Source organism: Equus quagga, chromosome 2, assembly GCF_021613505.1.
Source record: "Equus quagga isolate Etosha38 chromosome 2, UCLA_HA_Equagga_1.0, whole genome shotgun sequence".
Classification (NCBI taxonomy): domain Eukaryota; kingdom Metazoa; phylum Chordata; class Mammalia; order Perissodactyla; family Equidae; genus Equus; species Equus quagga.
In genome coordinates this window covers 166,281,546-166,296,980 of record NC_060268.1, presented here as the reverse complement: position 1 = coordinate 166,296,980, position 15,435 = coordinate 166,281,546, and the positions used below count along the sequence as shown (strand labels likewise).

Sequence of the window (15,435 nt, the reverse complement as noted above, 5' to 3'; positions counted from 1 at the left end):
CCCATAATATTTGTTCCCCATGATGTTACAGAGCAGCCCGCTTAACCAAGATGAGTGGAGTGGTGACGGTTCATCACATGCCTGCTGGGGCCGTCCACGGTTCCCTAACTCAATCCTCATGTCAGGCCTTGTGGGGAGGCAGGGGGATGATACGTTCCCTACTTTACGGTCGGGGAAACTGAGGCTCAGTGAGGAGGTGAGTAGATTATCTCAACTCGCCAGTGAGGGAACTAGGTCTGTGATCACTCTGCGACTCCAGCTCTCAGAGCAATTAAAGAAGAAGGACAAAACCCACAATTCAAAAGCAACTTGAACATGATCCTCCCAACTTTCATCATTTAAAACAAAATGACAGTGTCTATATTCACAGTACAAAGACTGTAGCAGAGCACTGAACTGAAGATTTACAACTCCCCTTCAGTTAGAAAGGGACTGCAAGATAAATCATTCAAACGGGAAAGATGGGAATAGCAGACTTTGCAATTAGGCATTTTATTTAACTCATCAAATAACACAAGTTAGTTCAGGAAACAACAATCAAAATGTATTACTTGTACTAATGATATGTAGAACCACATTTCCAAGAAATGTAATGAAAATAAATTACTTTGTGGAATATAGCAAATAAATAGGTTTTTACAAAAAATAACCCTGTGTCTATTAGCAAAAAATGTGAGGTTCTGGGGAAGGAGGCATTGTGGAGCTGGGAGGAATCGGAACTTGAAACTAATGCCTGAATGAGATGTGAGAAACAGCAGCACATTAATGGAAATTAGCAACAGACATTCTCCCTCCTTCTCCTTGTCCCCTTGGTTTTAGGAATGATTTCTGCCCATCCCCGAGACAGGCTCCGAGCACCGCTCCCGACACCCACAGTCTAAGTGATCCAGATAATGTAATCGCACCATCATTAGGAACCATGAAATTGCAATTCCTCGGGGAAGGAGCGCTATCGCTCAGTTACACAGAGAAGAGCGATTAATTAGCAGATCTCAGTTTAAAGCGACTATGTATTACACGGGTTCTAATCCCACTTTGGAGCAGCTCTCAGGCCTGAGGAATTATCTGGACAAAGTTGAGCTGGAGTCAGAAGACCCTACTCAAAATGAAATGAAGTGAAATAAGATACACATAAGCAAACAAAACTTTAAAATGATAGAGAGATCGTCCACTATCCAGGAAAAGCTGTAGAAGCCGAATGAGGGTCATCTAATTTTTTCTCTCTCCTGAAATGACTTTGTTGAGTGTGTAATTTAATATTTGGACTCCATTTGAGGCAACTTGATCTAAACGGACTCATTCATTCATACATTCCATAAATGTTATCTTAAAGTGACAGCACTTTTATAGAATATGACAGGCTGCTACTTTGGACCCACTCGACCTTTGGACAGTTGAGTCCTCAAAGGTCAGACAAGGCAGACTGAAGGCTGCACTTGAACCCTCCGTGATGGTAGCTATGGAAACAATCCTGAAATGGAGATATCTTCCCCCTGGAAGTGTAAGTGGAATCAGGATTTTTACCACTCTCAAGAGGATGACAACCCTCAACCCAAATCTGGTTGGCACCCACCCTCCTCAGTGCTGGTACCTTTGTACTGAGCTCTGGAGTCCTGGGCCTCACTGGACAATAAAATGGACGGATGCAGAGATCAATGACTGGTCTTTTCATACTATGAGGCCCTTCGAGCCAGCCGACATCTTTCCATGTCACAACTTGCCTGGATTCCAAATTAAATCTCTCTGGGTGCTTACGCCGCTACTCTGTATGGACGGTGGAGTTGTGGGGGGGGGGGGGGGGGGGGGCGGCGGCGGCGCTTTCAGACCGGGGCTTCAGTTCCAGCTCATAATTCCTCAGGAGAATACCTGGGGGAGAGACTGACTTGACAACGGTGGTTAAGCCTCTGTGAGGGGGGCTGAACCTCCTTTTAAGAAACAAGGGCTGTGGCAGCAAGCCGAGAAGTGGCACCACACACTGTTTCTAAATCTTTCATGGATTTCATCCAAGTGCATGTTCATAATGTGCCGTGAGCCAGGGAGGGGCAAGCACAATGTTAACAGTCTGGTTTCCTGATAGAGAAATTGGTGCCCAAGAGGGAAAGTGACTCACCCAGGCAGGACTGGCTCCATAATTTGAGAGATCCAAAGCAAAATGAACACGTGCAGCCCCTTGTTCAAAAGGCAAGAAAAAATGCTTTCTCCTTTCTTCCCTGGTCTCTCTCTCTCTTGACTTGTCATGATGTTTAAAATTTCCTAGTTAATGTCATTGGAAGTAAAGTCAAAATTTTAAGTTATTAGCATGAATTATATCATTCATTTCTATACTGTGCAATGCTGGTTTTAAGGGCAAATAGAATATTTAACATGTGTGTGGAATCACTAAAGTTATACACCGCATTTCGGGGCTCGTCACAAGAGGGTGCCTCGAACTGCCTAGAAGAGTCAAGCCAGACTCAGGAGGATCAGAAGAGGAAGAGAGGGTTCCTCTAAGTATGGAGCTGGCCAATGGGGTGCTCCTTCAGCGTGGGGATTCTCCAAGGGGGAGTGCAGACCCCACAGGTGCTGGGCCCTGCCTCGTGACTTGGGGCATGCACTTGCCCTCGAGCCTGGCAGCCAGGTTCCTTTCCTCCCCAGTGGCTGGACGGGCATGCTGTGCCCCAGGCCTGGGGCAGGAGGTCGATGCAGGCATCTCCGCCTTCCACAGGCCCCCTGGCCCAACCTTCAGCAGATGGGCGCTGCAATCTTCGTGCCAGGAGGCACTAGGTACACTCAGCACCTAGATCAGGGGTGGATTAAAGGCTCGTCCCCGCTGAGTTCTCCACTGAATGCACCCAGATGCTGCCAGCCTAGGGCGGGGAGGGCAATCACCCTGCCCCAGCCCAAGATGCTGTGGGGTGCGCATGCCCGACCCAGACCATCCCCATGCCTGTGCCTAGGTTGGGGACAGGTTGGCAGCAGTTGCTGGGTGGGGGTGGGGATGAGAAGACCTTGTAGAATTGGGGTTCCAGGGGGCAGAGGCGCGAGCAGCTGAGAAAGGGACCCCAGAAGCAGGAAGGTGGTGGCAGGCAGGACTGCGCGTGAGCTGAGGCTCCAAGCCCCCGGTTCAAGGTCCATTGTTCCACTCAACTTCATTTACAAAACACAATTACAAAGATAACATTATTAAGAATTTCAAGACAGCAACTGCAGAGCATTAAACCCCAAGCATGGTGCCCTTCTGAGTGCAGTGCCCTGTGTGACTGCACTGGTCACAGGCCCATGACACCAGCCCTGCATGTAAGACCACTCAGAAGCTCAGCAGCCAAGTCTCCTGGTCTTCTAGGGAGGTTCTACATACCAAAGGCTGCCATATTACCCCCAGGCCCTTGGCCCTGGCTTTGTAGGGAGCGTACCCTTTCCACTGCCATGGATGACTGGAGCTGGCAGAGACCTTCCTTCCTGAGACTTTCCTGTTTGCTGGATGAGGAACTGAAGCCTGGAGCAGGGCATGACACGCATAAGGCCACATGTCAGGCTGGTGGCACAGCAGAGCCCAGAGCTCTGGGTATCTGAAGCCCAACTCAGCATGGAAGATGCCAGACTTTGGAAAAGACTAAAGCCTCATGGTGTCTCCCTGCCAGGCCGTTCCTGGGTGCGAATGCACTGTGGCCACAACCACCAGGACCCAGGAACATTTTCAGGGCTCCCCCGCCAGTTCTAAAGCAGCATCCTCTTAGCATCAGCTGCCAAGGCATTTCTGGGAGTCCCCTTTGGGCTCAGCGTCAGGGTGGGGGCTCTAAATATTATTTAATTATTTCTCACAAGATTCCTTTGGTGGCGGGGGGTGTCTAGTGATGGTGGTGGGTCAGAAGAGATTTCAGGGGCTTGAGAACAGACATGCTCTTCCCAGATGATGTCAGTAGCTCAGCTGAGGAGAGACCCAGCGTGTCCCCTGCCAATTTCTCAAAAGAGCAAAGATCAGACATTCAGGGAAAAAAATGATCATAGCCAATAGGGATAGAACTGAGTTCTTCTGTACATGTTGGCTTAAAAAATGTAAGTGAGGAACTTTAGCCCCCGTGGTGTGAAGGCCACACTACCAAGGAGGCCAGGCTTCCAGAATGTGGTGCTGTTTGAAGTTACACCTCCTTGTGCAGAGAAGAGAAGCCTAGCTGGAGGCTGAAGACCTGGAGTCTACTCCTGGCCCTGCCACTGATTTGCTGGGTGATCTTGAGCAAGTCTCATTCCTTCTCTGAGCCCTGTTTCCCTATCTGAAAATGAGCCGGTGTGCCTACACGGCCCCTAACGCCCATAACAGCTCAAAGGTTCCACGAATCTGAGCTCATCTGCTTTATTGGCTTTTGCATCCAACTGTCACCAAGGTGGCCCGGCACAGAGCTCAAGGGACTCTGATCTCATGTGTCCTCATTTGAAAACCCCGCTCTCTCAGGCTTTGTGGGTTTCATCTCCCCTCACAAAGGAGCTGAGGGAGGCCCGTCCAGAGGCTGGGGTGCCCAGGTTCCTCCTGTCCCCTGTCCCCAAATGCCACGCACCCAGACATCAAAGTTTCTCCACTGTCTGGGGGTGCTGATGGCGGGGGAGGGGGGTGGTGACCAAATCACCCACGTGCCCCAATCTGGATTCTGCTTCTATTTTCTCCTTTCCACACGGGGGACAGAGAGAGGAGAAGAAGGAGCGAGAAGCCTTTGAAAAACGTCTCCCGCTCCATTCGCTCAGCAATTCACTTGCTGCCGAGCCCAGCGACACTCCCGTGGTGCACCTCTTAGCTATTCGGCAGCGTTTTTCCCTTTTATGATATTTTGGGTTTCCGATTGCCTGCTAAGTCAAACCTTTATCATTTAATAAGTAGCAAAGAAAAAAAAAATCCTCCAAGTCAGTCCCAGTCTAAATGTCCCCATTCCTGTCCCCTGCCTCTCCTGGGCTGGTCCTGGACAAGGGGCTGGTGCTGATGGGGACTCACTTACTTGCATGCATCAACCCTAGTCACGCACTCATGGGGCAATTTTGCAAATGTGGCCATGGAAAGTGCAGGGAGGAAAGAACACACAGCACTGCGTTTGGTAGGGCCTGGCCAAGCAGTTCACGGAGATGGGGCATTCTTCTCAGGGCCAGCGGTGGATGCCGGCAGAGGCAGGGGCATCACCATGTGATTTCTAGACCTCAGGGGGACTTGCCTGAGATCAGACAGCAAGTCAGGACACTGGGAATGAAAACAGCTTTCTGACCTCCAGCCCTGGGGCTGGGGGACTGTCTTACTCGTTGTCTTATCTATCTCATTCACCATGTGTCTTTGGGGCCTGGAACTGAGTAGATACTCGATAAATATTTACTGACTAGATGAATAAATCTGATTACACCTCTCATGCTTCTAACAGGGAAAGGTTTGATGATTTAGAAGTCTTGGGGACAATACTGAGCTCGTGGAAGCCATCTGGGTCTCCTCGCTCTGTAATTTCTCAAGAGGGGTGGGCTTGGATGAAGAAGAGAAGATGGTAGTTAAGAAGAGCCAGGTGCTGATGGTCACGATGTCTCCGCTGTGCCGAGACCCCCGGATGGGGCGGTGTGGGGAGGGTCTGCTGAGGGCATAAATGATCTATTTGGGGCCCTTCCCCAAATGCCACACGGTGTGCTGCAGTGGTCTCGGCCTCCTCTCGCTCTCAGCAGGGCCAGGACAAGACGAGGCTGGCACAGCTCATGGAGGGAAGCTAGCTGCTGGACCCCAAGGTTAACTCTTCCAACGCCACCCTCGCCTTCCTGCTCTCCCTGCTCCTCCTCAGCAAGGGCACTGCTGTGGGATGTGCCAGAGGACCCTTGACCAGTTGCCTCTCCTTGGCAGAGCCCATGTGTTCTCAGACCCCTCAAGTTTAAACAGCCTGAGCAGCCCTGCACCCTGGCCAGGGTATGTGTGGGCTCCTAGGGCAAGGCTGTGTCCCCAGTAACCCATCCATTACCCAAAGGGCAGCTGACCCCAGGAGAAAGCTCCAGGGAGCTGGTCGCAGGGAACCCAGGCCCCTTTCCCTTGCATCCCTTCTCCCAAAGACCACCACTGGTTGCCTTGAGTAGGGGGTCTCTCCTCCCCCAAAACCAAAATCTCCCCCAGGAATTCAGTTCACCCAGAGGGATCAGTGGCTGATGGGGCTGAAGCTGCCTAGGGGAAAATGGATCTTCATTTTCACAGGGTTCAAGGTGAGAAACCAAAGGAGTGAATCTTCAAACTTGGGATTTCAGGTTATCTCCCAGCCTGGAGGGTGTCACCCGTGTAGGAGCCTGGCTGACCTTCCAATTGTACATCCCTCAGAGGATTAAGGCCTTGGCCACTTTCCGTATCCAGAAGAGAAGGGACCAAGGGAAGGGGATGGTGTGGTCAGAGCCTCAGGGCAGAGGGCTGGCAGGCTTCAGTCCCTGTGTGTTCACCAGCCTATGGCTGACGCTTCTCCACTGAATTTAGCAACCGCTCCCATCCCCCAAGGGAGTGATGGCTTCTAGCCACGTTCTCAGCTCCTCTCCCTTCTGATGGTGTAAGACAGAAAGTTAACAGGAAAATGCAGTACAGCATGCCAAAGTGCTCAGCCCAATGCCTGGCGTACAGCAGGCCTCTGTAAGTGTCAGCTGAGGATGCCTCTGTGGCCTGGGTCTGTGGCAGAACCTTTTGGAGAAGGCTGGAGCCCGAGGATATATTCATTCTCAACTCTGTGGGGCCTCATCATGCAAAAAACATTTCTCTCCAACGCAGGTCCTTTTCCTGGCAAGATAAGTTAAAAACAAAAAGTTGAGGCAACAAAGCACTGAGCTGGAGAAGGGCCTTAGCTCCCCCCGTACTGTCCCCTCCTGAGCACACCTGGGGGAGGCTGGTGGGGGGGGGAGGCAGGCTGCACTGAGCAGTGCCCATCCTGCCCCCAGGAAAAGTCCAGGCAGTTCTCAGTGGAGCCACGTGTGCAGCCGATCAATACGGGCTTCGGGGCCGCTGAGCTATTATTCACGCCAAAGGGCCTTGTTTGGATGAAGGGAAGGAGGGGGTGCAGGAGTTCACAGAATCACAGTCCAGAGCTCTGCATCCCGGCATTATCCCCTCTTTCTGTGATGCCTTCGTTACTTATGTAGTGCGAGTAACGAGGTGATTCAGGATAAGGAAGTGCTTTTCCCACAGCATGCTGAGAGCCCTGCAAGGCATGGCAGTGGGGGTTGTACGTGATTGGGCCGGGGTCCTGGGAGAGATGCACCCTGTCTTTCCCCTCCTTTGGCTTCTCCTGAAGAAGGCAATGATGGGCCCAGGGTGGCACAAAGTGGGGCTACTTGCCTGTGCCCCTCCCTCTTAGTATTCCCTGGGATGAACCCCATTTACCATCTCCTAACCCCTGGTGCTGGGGAATCCATCCTTAACCTGCACACCACCTGTTCCTCATCTCCTCATACATTCCCAACCCATTTGTCCTGCCATCTTGGTTTTGCCCCACCATCTTGGTTTGCCCTGCCATTTTGTTTTCACCCTATTTGCCTCTAGTAAGCTGGCTCTGGAACATTCACTTTGTTATTGACCTGGAATCCTAACAGAGATGGGCAGTCTCTCTTAGCACTCCCTGTGTCTTCCCTCCTCCACAACAGGAGAGGGCACTGACCCTGGCTCAATTACCCATTTCAGGACCCTGTATCCAGCCTTGGCTCCAATCACACACACAATTCTGCCCGTGCCTGGCTGCTCTTGGTTACCCTTCAATGTCTCCCCTCTTGGGTGCAGTGCCTATGGCTTCAAGAACTTTTCTGAGCTGTCCACACAGTCACTTGCTCTATTTAAAAAATGCTGACATCTTGTCTAAGAGCCACCTGACTAGTCACACAATGTGAATGGCCTCTGACAGGTACTACTGGTTTGAGCCCAGTGGGCTGCAGGCAGAGCAAAGCCACATAAACAAGAATGTTTCCTGGGGTTTAGTTTAAGTTTAGTGAGCTACACCATAGGGAGGGCTCAAGTTGAAGACTGGTGTCTCTTCTCAGGCAGTAGCCTCAACCAATGTCTCTGGGAGTTGGACTGGGGATGGCCTCCCACAGAGCCCTCCTTCCTTCTGGAAAAATGACTCTGAGCATACCTTCTGTTGAGGTGTGGAGGCCATCCCAAAGGTGGCAAGTTGTCCCATGGCTAATTTGGAGTGGACTGAAATGGAGGTTTGAGACGCCCTAGACCCTGGTGTGTCTGCCGCTTCTACACCCACAGTGACGGATGAGGCTTGAGGCCAGGCCTCACCTGGCTCACGCCTGCTGGATTGGCCTCTCCTGTGTGATGGCTCCTGTAGGACCATCTGTCCTTAGGTGGGTAATGCTGAGAGATGCTGTGCTAAGTGACGAACAAGTACCATCTCTCCCCTTCACATCCATGGCATAGCTGCTCAAGGAGACTGGTCTTTCTGGGGATGAGTGGGTGGGAGTAGAAACAGGCTGGGAGAAAGATACTCCCTGTCTCCTAATATTGACCAGAACACCCCAGCCTTGAAGTACCAATGAACCAGGCCTCTGAGAGTGGCTTCCATGGTTACATGAACTCATTGAATCAAACAGGGTGACCAGATGTAGAGAGCAATTACAGAATAGAGAATGCCATTGACTTCTGACTTGGGATGATGGTGATGATGATGGAGCTTTTTCCGTCAAGCTCATAGCCCATGGAAAAACTGATCATTTCACCAATGGCAAGTCACAGAAAGGAAAAAAGGCAGAAGGTCAATCCCAGCAAAGCGTTGCTCCTGTTGTCTATGAGGGAAGCACTGTTTGCAATGAGCTCATTGACTACACAGAGACGCCCCAGACATCTCCCCATCACACCCTCCCTGCACTGGCGGAGCAGATACACAAGTGTTTCTTTAAGAAGTTCCTACCTGCTCTCACTCCAGACCACAGTCTTCCAACCACACACTCAGCTAAAGGGGGAGGCAAGTGCACCAGAGACAGGGGACTCACAGTGGTTCCTCTGAAAGCAGCCTCAGCCACAACCGACCAACCGTCCTTGGCTCTGGATACACATTTCTCCCAGGAAAGCCATCTCCAGCCCAAGCACCGGGTGCCCCAGTAGGCTAGCAGTTCAAACCAAAGCAATGAGGAAATCATTGCTCGTAGTTAATTCTCAACTACGTAGACAAACGGCCATAAATATTTATGACGGGACATTTCATTATTTAAAAATTCTGCTCTAAATTTCCACCTAACTCCATGAAGGATGCTTGCTGAATAGGTCGCAAATTAAGAACAATTATTTTTCTCCTCTGCATCTGAATAGAACTTACAGCTAAAGTCATTTAAAGGGGTTAACATCCACCTTAATTAAATATTAAATGTGCCTGTACCTGCTGCTATTGTTGCCCCTTCGAATAAGATATAACCTATTTTTGACAAGTTTTCATCTTTCTCTGTGGAAGACGCTACATGAAACCAAATCAGTGGCAAAGAGGAGAGTAATGAATAATCTATTTCATATTCCAACAGTACCCAGAGCTCGGAGTGGAAAAATATTCAGTCAGATGATGGCAAGAGGCTGCTGGGGTACCACATGACACAGCTAATGTTTAAATAATAATAATAAAAAAAGCGATAAACAAATCATTAGCCCTTAACAGTTGTTTAATGCAATTTGTTAATGAACGTAATGGTGGGGACTAATAATGAAAGAAAATAAAAACGTCTAAACAGGCGCCAAGTTGCTAGTGATGCGCAATTATTTCCTTGTCAAGTTTTTATGATTTAATGAGCCCCTCTGGGACTGACGGCTGTCAGTCAGTCGTGACTTTTTGACACCATTACAACTTCAAATACAGCAGCAGGCAGGCTGTTTTCCTCAGATTTGAAATACTGAAATGATCTGACAGTTTTAAAGAAAAGATGTGCAAAAAAAAAAAAAAAAGGAGAAAGAGAGGGAGAGAAAGAGAGTTGCTTTTCTTTCTTTCTTTTCTTCCCTCTCCCTTCTTCTAGGGGGTAGATAATCTCTGGATGCTGCTTGGTAATGAAAACCCAATCACTGAGGTCATTATCTGATGAGCTTTCTGGAACAGGCAGGCTTTTTCCCCCTCTTTATTTCTTTACTTAATGATAACCCTCAATGGGCTTGCCCCGCATGGGACGGCCAGAGCCGCACAATTTTGTTCACCATTAATTTCTGCCTTTGAAGCTCAGGGCTCAGAAGCAGTAGCAAAGCAAACCCCCCACCAAGCTGGTTCCAAAATAAGACAATCCAGCCTGCCTTAAACAGAATAGCAAATGGCCTCCCAGCCCAGGCCTGGCAGCTGACGTCAAGCCTGCTGCCTTTGCAGGCATTCGTCTTCACCGTGGAACATTTAAAACTCTTTACAACTTAAGAGACTTTAATTAAATTGCTTTTGATTCTGGAGAAGGGGAGCATCCGCTTTATTTATCCTGTCAGGGCAACTGTTTAGTCTGCATGAATTTTATATGGCAAGGCTTCCTCTTCCTCTTCTGCATCTTCATCTTCACCGCACCCCCTCTTCCCGTCAAACATCCTTTTTAACAAAGCCTTCCGACTTTAGAAATATTCATCAATTGAAGTCTACATATGAAGTTGCTAGAACCTTTCGCAGATCTATGACCCGCTTCGAGTTTGTAGGCTTTCTGCCTTCCCCGGTGGGGCAGGGAAGAAGGGAGAACAATTTGCCTCCATGGGGGCTCCTTTGAGTCTGTCCTGCAGCATCTGGGACGACTAGGTAGGAGTTCAGGGGCCTTCGGACCAGCTTCCTACAAAGCACTCCAGGCCAGGGGGTCTCTCTTGAGGTGGGTCTGATGGGGCTGTCAGGCCAACAGTTATCGGTTCCTATTCTTTCCACTTCCAAGGCTGAACTGCGGCACAGTCTCAGGCAACCACTGAGAAAGAGATGGAACCCCAAAGAAAAAGCCACTGAGACGTGAAGGATGCACTCCCTCCTCATTTCATCCACTTCAACAAGAACACGAGGTTTTAATGAAATATTTAGGAGCCAGCAAGTTTAGATGATCAGATCAACCTGCTTTGCCAGGTGGCCTCGGGAAGAGTCCGGAGGTGTGAGGTGCAGCTTCATAACTGGTTATATTCTTTAGCTAAGCTCAGCAGTTTCAAAGGAATCCACCGGAGAGGATGGTATAATACCTGCCCACCATTACTGTTTCAGGAGGAGAAGATTATTTGTTTGTTTCCTTGCTTTTTAATGTTTTCTTCGATGTGCTTAGCACATACAGAATTCCGTTATCAGAATAAAAGATTCTTGCTGAGATAGATCCCTTAAGCCGGTAGGAAAAACAGCACAGCCTTCCCACTCCTTCGCTGTCCTACTTCGCTCTGCCAAAATCCCACACCGTCCCTGCGAAGTAAGGGCTGCAGCTTTATTTACACAATACTAAATGATTTATCTGAACACATGCAGGCCCTGGCCTGTTTCGATAAGTACGATTTCTCTGGTGGATTTCGCCATTCTGCATTTCCTCTCTAAACCATAATGGTTCTCTTCCGAGTTGGGGGGAAAAAAAAAAGAACTGTTGCAGCCAGGTGATCTCAATCCATGGGCACAGGTGGTTAGCATTTTTATGAAGAGAACAGGTTTGCTTTTCAAGGATTCAAAGCTTCCAATTATATTCAAAAGACAGTATGGACCCTGTAAGTGCCTATGAAGTCTTAAGAAAAAAACATTTTGCTTTATGACTAGGGGGAAAATGACCTCAGCTTGGGCAATTTTAAGCCTGATCATAAATGAACTCATTTTGAACGCAATTCCCAGTTACTTTGGACAGAAAGAAACCACAGAAAATCACAAAGCATGGTAAAGGTTTGAATACATAGTGAAGTCAAGAAGCCTTTGCTGACATTTGTTAGTAAAAAACCCAAGCTGTCCTTTTGTAACACGCTGCAATCCCTTATTCTTTTACAGGAGATTAGTGAATCTTCTCCATAAAGTTTATTTCTAGCGGATCATCTTATAGGACTCTACCATATTTATAATCACTTGAAATTTCACACTGACAGCGTCATGTTCTTGCTCTTCCTGAAATATTCATGTTCTCTTTACATACTCGAATGGATGTGGAGAGAACCTTGTCAGACCTTTTGCATGTAGGAGGGCTGCTTTTGGCAGTGCAAATATTAAGACCGAAAGGATACAGAGATGCTTACACAGGTCAGGGGAGAGCAGGTCACAATTAAATACCGTGTCAGGGCGCGCTTTGCCAGCAAATTCTGGGCAGTATGGGATTTTTGGAATGTAAGGGAATAGTTCTTGTAGCCAGTAATCAAAGTTGTGAAAAGAGGTTATTGGGCAGCCTCAGCAAAAAATATTCTTGGCCAAAAAAAAATTATGCATAGAAAAAACAGGGAACATCCTAAGTCAATCTCCTGCACAACTGACATGACATATCCACCTTTACAATGAAAGCACTGAGACACATTGCCTCTATGCATTACGCCTGGGGAGAAACAGGGCTGGTCTCCTGGAGCTGGTCACTGGCTCTGGCCTCTGCTTTTCTCTGCATTTTTATCCTCGGACATCACAGAAGGGCAAGTCGGTGACAAGAGGTGTATGACAAACAGCACAGCCCATCAGAAGCCCCATCACTGACTCATCATGCCCTCTCCCAAACTAGGACCCCTGACATGTCCACAGGGCAAGGAAGACTGTCACCAAGGCTGTTTTGGTTGGGAGATGAAGTTACCAAACGGCAAATAAACATCACCTTCCCCTATAAAAACAAATCTGGGTGAAGACAAACCTAGAAAAAGAAACCCACCCACATGCACACAGGAATAGAAAATATTTTTACACTTTTTGCACTTCAGCTGAACAGTGGCGAGAGAGAGGGAGGGTCATTCAGGGCCTGTCAGCGAGAAAGAATGATTCATGTGACCATTTTGTCTTAATTACTCAGAACAAGCCGTTGTTGCTGGTTGCTGTTTATCAAGGAAGAGCAGACACATCAGCGTTTTCTGACAGAAAAAGTGATCGCTGTCAGGATGGTGATGACCAGGATGATGGCTAGGATGACGACCAGGATGCGGTTCTGGATGATTCTAGGAGAGAGCAAAGGAAAAAAAAAATTCACACAGATAAAAGGAGGACGTTCTAAAGATCATCCAAGACTAAGTTGACTAACCAAACGATGGCTTCGCAGGTGGGAGTGGGGAGCCTGGAGTGGGGTGTGGGGGTGTGTGTGTGAGACCACGTAGTATTTTAGTTCTACGAATGGTCCACCAGGAAATGACTGACTCCACAGCGACTGTCACACTGCACCCAGAGAAATGCTTACTGCAAAGCTACAGTGAATCAAATGGCTTTCCAGGCTCGGAGTACCAGGTAGTGATCAAGGGCCCCATGCGAGTTTCTCTTTTTTAATTTAAAATGTGAGACAAGCTTCATTTTTTTGCACTGTTTCCTGTTAAAGTAAAAGACTCCAAGGAAACATATGTCAGTAAAGTACTTACCTGTACAAAAATACCTGGGGAAAAGGAAAAGAGAGACTTAGGAAGAAAAGGACAGGATTAAGAAGCAAGTGTCAAACCTGTAGCTCAGGCTGTGAAACCATCATCTGTCACTGGGGCTCAGGCTGCGTTATGCCGGGAGGAAACGTTACATTTGCTCCACAGCAAAGCAAGATGGAAATGAGAAATACTACAAAGTACCCGAGTGTCTCCTTTGCTTCGGTTGGTGGGCCCTCACCTCTAGGGATTCCATCCCCCTCAGTTCTGGCTCTGCCAAATGCTGATGGGGAACTGGGAGCTCAGAAGGAGAACCAGAGTGGAGACACATGCGCCCAGATGCCTGCAGAGAGCTTCTGATGAACTTGTTTCGTAATTTGTTACCTCGTTCTGGGAAAAAGAGGTCAAACATCAGAATGCTTTGTGGAGAGTTTCAAAGGGAACCTAGGTCAAACAGCCTTGCACATGCTTCTCTCCCAGAACCACCCACACAGAAACAGAGACAGAGTGGCTGGCAGTCTAGCAGGCTGTCCATCTGGCTAAGCCCCCTCAGCAAATCCACCCTCCTGTCCTCGGAATATCAAGCAGAGAAAGGTCTCTGCCTTAGCCTGACACAGAACACGGAACAGGCGGCTACCAAGGGGAGGAGTCAGGTGGGACTAGCCAGGCCCGAATTTAAGAGGGACCCCACCCTCCTACTTCGAATCTTCTGGAAGGAATCTTGGCAGGATGTTCACAGCCTTTTCTAGCTTCCGGATGAGTTTCTTTCTTGGAAGGATGATGACACCCTTGTGGTTTTAGTCGGATTCCTCCTTGCCCACCCCTTCTTCCCCAAACCTAAATGGATGGATGGAAACAGTCGCATCAGACAAGCCCACTCCCTCGTGGCCCCCTGGAAGGACTAGCTCTCTCTCCTCCTGACAGGTTACAAAATGATCACATTTGCTGACACGTCTTCCGCAAAACTGCTTTAGTGCCTGTGTCCACTTTCCTCGAAGGAGATGAATGATCTGCTCGGTCCTCATTTATCACGGAAGGCTCAGCTAAGATCTGTCTCGTTTATTTTCTCCCTTCCCCACTAGAAAGGCTGCGCCCTGACATTAATTCTTATGTGATGACAGCTAATTCAGACTTAACAGGCCATATTTACTCAAGAGGCAAGAAGATTCTCTGTCCTCAAAATAAATAAATAAAAACGGGACTTCACGGCTTGTTAAAGTGAGGCTAATTATGAACACTGATCGCTGCTACTTGGTGGCTCCGTTCAAAACCCAAATTGATTTTTTTTCCCCCTTTTCTCTAGAAGGGGCAGAAGTCTTCAGAACAGTCCCTACACATCGCGTTTGCCCAAGTCACTGTCAAAATCTCTATTTACCACAGTCACCCACATCAAGCTTGCAAAGGAAATCAGCAAAATTGAAACTCAGCAGTGAAACAGATTAAAAGCATGAAAAGTCTTTAAAATTCTGCCTTAAGTAATATACGGTAGTGTGTCTCTTGGTTGACAACCATTTTATTTGTGGGCTGAGGGCCCCAAGGCATCCATGATGCTAATTTATAAAGGATTAACTGTGGGTGTTACTTGTTTAATCTGAGGCATAGTTAGAAAAATGAATACACAGGAATCCCCAAATCCTCAGCCCTTCCCTGGGCTTCCTAATTGGGCTTTCCCTCATCTCAAGGCAAAGAGGAGTGTGCTTCACTCATGATCTTTCCTAACAGCTCGTATCTTTAATGCACTCAACATACACCCAACCCCAAGATGGGTGACCCCACCATTGGGTCACGGCTGGTCAGAAAGATGGAATTGTCCACTCCCTCCTTGGTGCATCCAGTCAGCTCCACAGCCCCAGGAAACAGCATGTTTGCTCTCACACTCGAAAGAGAACTGTCCAAAGAATGATAATGAAAGAACGCAGCCTTCCGTAATTATAATCACTCCATTTAATTGAGAATGGAGAAGAAATCTGTGCAAATTTAATTTGCAGGAAAATCTCAGGGAG

At 48.4% G+C, this 15,435-nt stretch overlaps 1 protein-coding gene across 4 annotated transcripts in view; it reads right to left on the bottom strand.

Annotated features, from left to right (window-relative positions):
• Positions 1 to 476: 476 nt before the first annotated feature.
• VTI1A (vesicle transport through interaction with t-SNAREs 1A) overlaps positions 477 to 15,435 on the bottom strand; it is a 353,584-nt gene continuing 338,625 nt past the window's right edge. For 2 of the 4 annotated variants that reach the window (XM_046652172.1, XM_046652173.1), the window contains one exon: positions 477 to 13,027. In XM_046652172.1, coding sequence (XP_046508128.1) covers positions 12,934 to 13,027 — 94 coding nt within the window. In that variant the 3' untranslated portion in view covers positions 477 to 12,933. The remainder of the gene's footprint in view (positions 13,028 to 15,435) is intronic. The other 2 variants (XM_046652174.1, XM_046652175.1) reach the window with 1 other exon arrangement.